Consider the following 10,121-nt stretch of genomic DNA (forward strand, 5'->3'; position numbering starts at 1 on the left):
GCTCCAGCGGCAGCACACATCGCTGTGTGTAAAGCCGCAGGAGCGAGGAACATCTCCTACCGGCGTCACTGCGGCTTCCGTAGGATATGCGGAAGGAAGGAGATGGGCGGGGTGTTTACATCCCACTCATCTCCGCCCCTCCGCTCCGATTGGCCGCCTGGCATGTGACGTCGCTATGACGCCGCACGACCCGCCCCCTTAACAAGGAGGCGGGTCGCCGGCCAGAGCGACGGTCGCAGGACAGGTGAGTCCATGTGAAGCTGCCGTAGCGATAATGTTCGCTATGGCAGCTATCACAAGGAAATCGCTGCTGCGACGGGGGCGGGTACTATCGCGCTCAGCATCGCAGCATCGGCCTGCGATGTCGCAGCGTGCAAAGTACCCCTTACTGCTGGTTGTAGTGCTTTATTACTGTATGCGGTTGTGGTGTTAACCCTTGTCCTTTTGTTCGAAAAAAGCAGAGAGACCTTAATATCTCATATTAATCACACCTCTATCAAATTAAGTACACAAAAATTTGTTTCATTTCATAATGAGATGCAATTTTATTAGTAAGTATACAAAATTCATTAAAGGGATATCAATCCAAAAAACACATGGTGCAGAGAGTGCTTGTAAAAATCACAATAAAAACAGGGGTGTGTGTCCAAAGGGTCAGACTCAAGAAATATTAGCATATAAGGAATAATGCATAAAATGCAGGTAAGCCAGCCTGTGGATCAAGTAATTCAGCTGTTTTTGTTCTTGTCCTTTTGTTGCTGCTTTCTTCTTAGTTTCTTACTGTTTGTTCCTGTGAGTTTATGTCTGAGTTTTGTTTTTTTTCCCTGTCTGTCTAAATCAGTTTTGCCATCACACTCCTGCCCCTTCCTTCTGGGGAGAGGGGAACAGGTAAGTCAGGAGAATAGCCAGGACCAGGGCTCAAGCATCTCCACCATTAGGGGTAACCCATGGTCCCCTAGCATGAGGAAGAGTATAGTAGCCACCTGTCCCTCACTATCCTGCAGTCACATCATGATAGCAGTATTAAGATTTAAAAGAAGAGATGCTTTAAAATTTGTATTTCATAGGGCATATAAGTATTAACACAACAAACATGTCAGAAGTGACAGGTCCTCTTAGATCTTGATACATGTTTTTCCTCTTATAAAGTCATTGTGTATCATTCGGATTAATTGCTCTGGTTATTGTATGAGGAAGATGGATTACATTTTACAACTTAATATGCTGCAGTTTTTCCAATTTGAAGCATTCACATTCCGTTGTGGTGTTGCTGTAGGTTTTCACTATGGTTTTCACCTTTGTTCACAAGAAGGCATCTCACCTCTGCTGTATAATATCCTACATATGGCTATAACTTGTGTCTGTGAGCTAAAAAGTGAATGAAGAGCAGGAATTCACCTCTCTATGCTGCATGCCTATTGTGGAAATAACGGCAAGACCTCCCCTCAACTACCATTGGATTGCAAGTTACAGATAGAACACGTAGAGGGGAAAACTGGTGAGAATGCAGGATATGAGGCACATAATGGCCAGAAATGGTGTTATGCCCCTCATATACAAACACAAGACAGCTTTTTCTGAAATGTTTTTTGAAAGCACAGTTACCCTTTAAATTTCTTCATTTTTCAAAAATAGTAATTACTCGCAATTTAAAATTTATGCATAAAACAAAGACACACTTTTTGAAATTGAATTTCTAAACATATTTTATCATTTTCCCAAGTTCTCTCCTTCATTATTAAAATCTAGGCAGTTAAGCATACGGTTTGATGTCTTCCTGAGATCTGACTTCAGGTGTACACTTTGTGCTGTCACATTCAACTACAATTTTAGATACTAATGTCATTCTTGAGGTCTCATTTACAAATTAAAAATTATAATCAAACCATATCTGTCATTTTAAATAAAATAAATTGTCTTGGATCCGATCAGGATTATAGAAATATTTAAGAAAATGCTAAAGTATATTCTGAATTCTGTCCATCTCTAGTAGGAAGATATATATAGTGTTCACCAAAATGTTAGAAATGCCTTTTCACTAATTAAAGAAGGATAGAAGCAGCTTTATCATTTTTGACAGTAATGAGTAGAAATGAGCGGCATGATCTACAGAAGATCAAGTTCGAGCCAAGTTTCCTGAAATTCCTCTCGCTCTTTACTGTAAAGTATAAGTTCCTATGCGCCTTGGGGTTTACTCTCTCCTCTCACAAATGTGTATAAGTTTTAGTGTAAGCTCTTATGATTAGTAGCACCCTCTTTCTCTCTGATCTGTAAAGTGTAAGCTCTTATGCTCAACAGGATCCTCTCTCTCTCACCTGTAGAGTGTAAGCTCTTATAGTCAGCTCGACCTCTCTCTTGTAGAGTGCAAGGACTTATGGTCAGCGAGGTCCTTTCTTTCTTCTGTAGAGTATAAGCTCTTATGGTCAGCAGGGTCCCCTCTCTCTCCTGTAGAGTGTAAGCTCTTATGGTCAGCATGTATTGTCGGTCCGGGCGTTGGCCGAGGCCTGGGGTTGCCGTCGTAAACTCGCCCGACCCACTATATGAAACAGGGTTGGAGTGTGTGGTGGAGCCGGTTTGGTATGGTTACCCGAGTGCTGAGAATTCGTTTCACAGGCTAACAGTCTTGGTCCGGAAGAATCACAGACACACTCATGGTTGCTGAATGACACTTTAACTTTACTGGAACACCGACATTCTTCTCCTTTGTAGAGGCACAAGTACTTTGCAGGCATTGTTACACAGTGCAACACGGCTCTTCCCATACCGGCTATATACCGAGTCCCACCGGCTCTTAGGAGTATACAGATTCTCCACTCTGGGTCTAAGGCAAGTGGCTCCTCCCTTAAGAATAGGCTACCCTAGGTTTGCATCCGAGGACCACAGAACTGGCAGTAACGGAATAAGGCAATGATCTTCTACCGAACTACCTCAGTCTGCCTGCTGGCCACAGAGGGGCTGCTGATATACCTCCCAGAAACCGCTCTGTAACAACCTTCTGCAGGTCACCAACTTCTTTCTTCCTTCTGCCCAATGCTTCTGCCTGTTTTTAGAATACCACACTGCTCTTTCTCTCTGTTACTTGTTTTCTCTTCATCGCTAAGGCTGAGGCCACATGGGGATTGGTGCGAGTCCTTGCATGACACTCGGCTCAGCTAGCAGCACAGCGGGAGCTGAGTGTCATGCGAGTGTCATGCGACTGTGGTCCGATCGTACGATCAGACGACAGCTGCGGATGGGAGGGCTGACGCTGCGGAGGGGAGGGCCGGAGCTGCAGAGGAGAGGGAGGGATTTATCTCCATATCTCCTCTGTTGCCGGCTGATGTGAGAATCACACTGCTCTCACGTTACACCAGTGTGTAATGTGAGTGCAATGCGATGTTTCACTCGCCCCATAGACTTGTATGGATGCGAGTGAAACAAGATCGCATTCCACCACCGCATGCTGTGACTGTTTTTTCGGTCCGATTAGGGCTGAGAAAATAATCGCTTATGGGTGCGGACCCATAGAGTAATATTGGTCCGAGTGGAATGTGATTTTTTTTATCGCATTCCACTGTCACCGTTTTTCTCGCCGTGTGTCCTAACACTGACTAAAACCAGGAAAACGTACCTCCTATATTCCCCTGAACTCTCGGCCGAGCATTCTTCCTTAACCCTTGCAGTCCTACCACTATATCTTCTATCTGAACTTCCTCCTAGCATTTGGTGAGTCCAGTGCCATCTAGTGGTAGCTGGCAGGACTGTGACATAACCCACAGGAACACAACTAATATTCTAAAGTACATTAAAGCCACAATAGAGTCAACAGATAAAATAAACTTTCAGAGTATAACATCTGGCATGTTCAGGGGGGTTCTATCCGTAGGGGACCCTCCTACAGGTGGGGCCCTTCCTCTCTCCTGTGAAGTGTAAGCTCTTATATTCAGCGGGGTCCTCTCACTCCTCTACTATATAAGCTCTTATTAACAGAATAGTTCTCTCTCTTTCCTCTATCTCATGTATATTTTCAAAACAATTACAAGCTTTCCAGTATTGAGATTCTCATAAACGTATTTGCCGCAAATAAAATTCTTTGAAAAAGGTTTAGTGAAGCTGGAAAATTCAAATTACAAAAGATCAGCTCATGTCTAGTAATGAGGTTATAAACAGAGATGAGTAAATCTTGAATTTGCCAGTCTTTCTGAAGAGTTTGATTGGTGGCAAGTCACAAATATTCCAATTATCCTGAAAATATGTGTATAATACTCTGAGATCTTCTAGGTCCAATGGTGACAGCATCAGGTTGAAATTACTTATATTCTACTTTACATAATAAATTGGCGTAAGGTATATAACAAAGCTATATCTATACCTGTGTAGATTTCAATTTCTGGAACATGGACCTCAGATGCAGCAGATTTATTATGAGGCAGGAACTACGTAATAAATATTATTTCAATATACCTCACTTTTTGGCTGATGGTATTTTCCTTGTTAAGGTTTGCAGGTTTATATTGTGAAGTAATACATCACTATAATAAAATCCCTTCATTCTTACGGTTTATGGAAGAAATAAGATTCATCAATAATGAATAAGAAATTCTAGCACTGTTAAGATGTGAGACATATGGTAGATATATCTTTTTGTAAGCTTTGTGCCCTGCGGATGTTTAAAGCACACAATGCACTGGTTCCCTAATTCAGTGGTATGCAATTAATAACTTTACCTTCACTGGTCAGATTGCTAAAGATTATAAAGTTAGATGTTAGAGGGAACATGCCACATCCCTAAACAGTATGAAAGAGAAACTGTCAGCAGATTATTGCTACTTCATCTGAGATCAGCATAATGTAGGCAAAAAGATCCTGAATCCAACCATGTATCACTTAGATTACTGGCTGCAGCCGTTCTGACGCAATCAGAATTTTTACACTTAGCCATGTAGCTGAACCCACACCAGGTTCTCAATAGAGATTATACATTGACAGTAAGGTGTCAATCAGAGGAGGCGGTGTACCGGATTGCCATGTGACATTGTAGCTGGAGCAAAGATAAGCCCTGCTGCTTAAACAAATATTGCAAATAAACAACAGATCAGACCTTGACAAGACAAGCATCCCTGAATTGTCTGTATTAACCCTTGCAGCATGCTGACTTCAGTTTACATAGCAAATACCTGCTGACAGATTCCCTTTATCATTCAGATTTAGGGTTCATTTGCAGGTTAATGCCATTGCAATACTGTGTTGTCACCTTACTGAATGTGCAGCTTCTGGGAGAAAATTAACTTTATTCATCCTGGAAGTCGCCAGCTTTCAGTCATAGAGGGGTGCCAAAGCATATTCAGTCACTGCATTGTGAGCATTGTGAGCGGTGGCTGGAGGCACGACCTGTCACATTGATTGGCAGATGTGGCTGCAGTTATCCTATGCAGGGCAATGATGTGCATGATGACTGTACTTGCTCTGGCACTCTCTATGACTGAAAGCTGGCGACTTAAGGGAGGAATAAAGTTATTTTCTCCTGGTAACTCCACTTTCCGTAAGGCATTCAGGCAGCTATTAACTTGCAAATTAACCCATATAATTGTGATTAGGGACATGACTGGTTCCCTTTAAAGATCCTGTTGAAAACCAACACTCTTTAAAGAGAACCAGTCACCAGATGTACCATAATACGTACCTAACGGTCAGTGCGGGGCAGACGGGTCAGATGGGTGTCTCCGGGTCCCGGCCTCCTCTTTTGGCTATCTTTGTCCTCCTTCTGAAGCTAGTGTGGATGATATATTCTACGTCATCTACACTAGCTGACAGTAAGATCCTGTGCAGGCGCTCTTTGATCTGCCCTGAGCAGGACAGATCAAAGTGTGCCAACAGTAAGATCCTGCGCAGGCGCTCTTTGATCTGCCCTGAGCAGGACAGATCAAAGTGTGCCTGTGCAGTACCTCACTGTCGGCTAGTGTAGATGACGTAGAACGCGTCATCCACACTAGCTTCAGAAGGAGGACAAAGATGGCCGAAAAAGGAGGCGCGGGACCCGGAAAACGGAGATGCCCATCCGACCTGTCTGCTCCGCACCGACCGTTAAATAAGTATTATGAACATCCAGTGAAAGGTTCCCTTTAATAGGTTGGTTTACCTGTAATTGAGAAAAAATGCATGGGGGAATTGTTTTTCATTGCCCATTACTTAATACTTAATTCTCATACATTACACAGTCACTTAAAATTTGCCTAATTTTCATGTATCTACCTATACTGTAATTATTTCTTTTTTTTTTCCAGGCAACATCTTTGTCGTCAGTTTATCTGTGGCAGATCTGGTGGTAGCAGTATATCCATATCCAGTTATTCTCATAGCAATTTTTCATAATGGATGGACGCTGGGAAATATCCATTGTCAAATAAGTGGCTTTCTGATGGGGCTAAGTGTCATAGGATCTGTTTTTAACATTACAGCCATAGCTATTAACAGGTATTGCTACATCTGCCATAGCTTGCGATACGATAAGCTTTACAACCAGAAAAGCACATTTTTTTACCTTTGCCTAACTTGGATATTGACTGTTATTGCAATCGTTCCAAACTTTTTCGTTGGATCTCTACAGTATGACCCACGGATATTCTCATGCACTTTTGCCCAGACTGTCAGCTCTTCATACACAATTACAGTAGTTGTGGTGCACTTTATTGTCCCCTTGGCTATAGTAACATTTTGCTACTTCCGGATTTGGGTCTTGGTTATTCAAGTCAAGCACAGAGTAAGACAAGATTCCAAGCAGAAGTTGACACCGACAGATCTCCGAAACTTTTTGACTATGTTTGTAGTATTTGTACTTTTTGCTGTGTGCTGGGGTCCTCTAAACTTCATTGGCCTTGCTGTAGCCATTAATCCTTTTCAAGTGGCTCCGAAGATACCAAATTGGCTGTTTGTTTTGAGTTATTTTATGGCTTACTTTAACAGCTGTCTCAACGCCGTCATCTACGGTCTTCTCAATCAAAATTTCCGAAAAGAATATAAAAGAATACTGATAGCCTTGTGGACTCCAAGACTTCTCTTTGTCGATACATCCAAAGGTGGGACAGAGGGGGCTAAAAGCAAGCCGTCCCCAGTTGTTACAAATAACAATCAGGCTGACATATGTGTTTAAACAAGATGCACAGCCAATTTATATGCATTTCATTTACTCAAAATTATTTTTAACATTTTTCACCATGTGCCTGTTATCATGCACTTTGTCCTTATTCTAAATGAACAAAATATACAATATCTGATATATGTGAATTTATGTTGGTCTTATTTGAGAAAAAAAAAGAAAGTTCCATTTGCTATATTTTGCATTCTAAGATTCCGAATAACATTTTCACCGATATCCTTGCATTCTAAGGTACAGCATATCCCTTCTGAAAAACCTCACACATTAAATAGGCTAGCTCAATCCAAACAGTACAGTATGATCAATGCTTCTGTTCAGTCATTTCGGAGCTATTACCGTGTCATCTTTTGTCGTTTTCAGAAGTCACAACATGTAATTATAGCCATTACAGTTCTTGCAGAGGATCCTAGACTACTAAAAGGGAAATCTAGCTAGAAGACAGGCAGGCATGTACTGTGGGTGTTTCTGCAAGAGGTTCTCATTTTAATAAACGAGAGTACATTGTAATTTAGACCGTTCAACTTTGCATTTCTCTACACATACAGTCACACAGAAAGCTTATTGTCTACGGTCACTTTAGACGGCACAATACACTATATCATTGCAACCCATAGATGAGATACAATGGCTTGTGTGATGCAGAGTTGAGCGAGTACCTAACTATTCGTACTCGCTATACTCATAATGAGTACTGCTGTACTCACATATTTTTTCTGAATAGCATGTGAAATGCAAGTCAATGGGGAATACCTGTAATGTAAGGAGTAACCCGAATTCTGCACTATTCGCTACTCGTACGAATAGTACAGCATTCAGGTTACTCGTTACATTATGACTTTTTCCCCATTGACTTGCATTGCACATGCTATTCGGAACAAATATGTGAGTATTAGACAGTATTCGTTAGGAGCATAACAACTACGAATAGTTAGGTAGTCGCTCAACTCTAGAGATGCACCAAACAAGTCTGCTCAGAAAACAAAGGTTGTATCCAGCATACAAACCTTTTAATAATCATGTTTATTCCAAAAAAGCATTAAAATCATCTCAATGGACATCCAAAAAGATCGAACAAATATGCATTAATGAGAAACAGCAGACATGCTTTGGACTATACGCCCTTACTCATTGTGGTCCTGCACATTAATCTTCCATTAAATTCATGCTTTGAGGAAGGGTGAGCTGACCATTTTTAAATTCTTTATACAAATCTACTATCCAGGCCACATCTCAGCATAACCAAGCCTTTGCTACAGCTTCTGTTTACTCTCCATAGAGATGGCTTGTATCATAGCCCTACCTGATTGACAATTATAGCATGTAGGAGTGGAAAAGGTTAATTGCTGCGGTGCTGTGCAATACAGACGAATTGTGGATATTCAATATGGGACTTTATTCTCTAAACATTTCGGAGTAACCTCCTTCATTAGGATCATCATTTGGTGACATTCAAGACAACAGTCCAATCAGCTTCCACAGCTCTAGCAGTGCTGCCGTGGGACCAAATGGTGCCGGTGTTAGCGCATGCAGAGATTTAGATCTCCGGTCAATGACGAGCTGAGATCTCAAGTGACACCATTTTAGTGAAGACCATTGGGAGGTCAATCTGTGCATGTGCAGCTACAAGCGCCATTTTGCTGAAAACTGCCCGGAAATCAATCTGTTCAAGCGTCGCTCACGGCTAGGACAGCGCAGGCGCAAAATATAGACCAGGAACACAATAAAGATACCAGAGGGAGTCAAGGGGCCATGTCAGGAGCTAAAGACCCACCGCACACTCCCATTGCAATGTACAAAGCTATGATTACCAGAAAACGTTAAACTCTCATTACACAGAATCTTCAAAACAGATGTCTTCAGTTATCATGCTATTCATTGTATGAGCTCCAATGTGACCATGTCTGTACTTTGGTTAGCAAAATTCTTTACTGAGAGCAGAAAAATGTTGTATTGTAATGTTTTGTGCTCTCAATAAAGTTTAGAATACTTGAAATTCTCATGACTATTGAGTTGTGTGTAAAGGTCCCAAGCCGACTTGTGTTTCCATGGTTACAGATTATAAACAATCTACAATCACAATTATTTCTTTGTTCTCTCCAAATCTTATTGCCATATATTTGGTAGATTATCAAGTCATAGCCTACAAATGAATTACATACTGTATTGTAGTCTATCACCATGGAAATATACATGCCTCTATTCATTGATACTAATGAGAAAAGACAGTCTGGAACACCAATGTGTGTAAACTAGGTGCTAGCTTAAAAAACACATTATAGTCAAGTGAAAGAGCTGCACAATCAATTGTGGGTAAATACCATGACAAGGTAATCTCTTATTATTCGGGAACCTAACCATAAATGTCTCTCTATGTGCAACTAAAAAACTGCAGGAACACATTGGTGTTCCAGACAGTCTTTTCTTATTAGTATTCAGTTATTTCCCACCTGTCTGCAATGCTCTGTTTATCACTCTATATAGCCAGGAGCCTATCTGCCCAGACCTGCAGATTTTTAGTCGCACATAGAGAGGTATTTACGGTAAGGTTCCCGAACAATAAAAGATTACCTTGTTGTGGTAGTCGGGCACAATTGCATTGATCAATACATTTGCTAAATATCTCTTCTATTTCAAATATCCTTTGCAGTTATGCAATTTTTATTTTTCATGTTTTCCATTTTTTCCAGTTAGCCAAATGTATTTTTCATTGTTCTAATATTCCTATGGCGGTTATGCTTTACCAATATTTCCTTATAATATAGTGTTTAGTGTGCAGCTTTTTCACTTTACTCTATTCATTGATATATCTGCTGATTCTGAGCTTATCGGTCTAGTAAGTGAGCCAAGTGAGTGACTGACAGGCTTCATGTATATAGTTCCCCATACACATTAGATAGCTGTTGGACAAACCTTCAAACAACAGCTATCTCTCCAACTCCTTTTTTTACACAAGTCGGTTGAACACCACTGTGCTCTTTGAGGGAGC

General features: G+C 41.1%; 1 protein-coding gene across 1 annotated transcript in view; it reads left to right on the forward strand.

The window, feature by feature from the left end:
- The window catches only part of LOC142251211 (melatonin receptor type 1C), a 262,709-nt gene extending 255,292 nt beyond the window's left edge, over nt 1–7,417 (forward strand). The window contains exon 2 of the mRNA XM_075323811.1: nt 6,264–7,417. Within this exon, the coding sequence (XP_075179926.1) occupies nt 6,264–7,129 (866 nt within the window). The 3' untranslated portion in view covers nt 7,130–7,417. The remainder of the gene's footprint in view (nt 1–6,263) is intronic.
- Nucleotides 7,418–10,121: the final 2,704 nt, after the last annotated feature.

This window comes from Anomaloglossus baeobatrachus, chromosome 9 (assembly GCF_048569485.1).
Source record: "Anomaloglossus baeobatrachus isolate aAnoBae1 chromosome 9, aAnoBae1.hap1, whole genome shotgun sequence".
NCBI lineage: Eukaryota > Metazoa > Chordata > Amphibia > Anura > Aromobatidae > Anomaloglossus > Anomaloglossus baeobatrachus.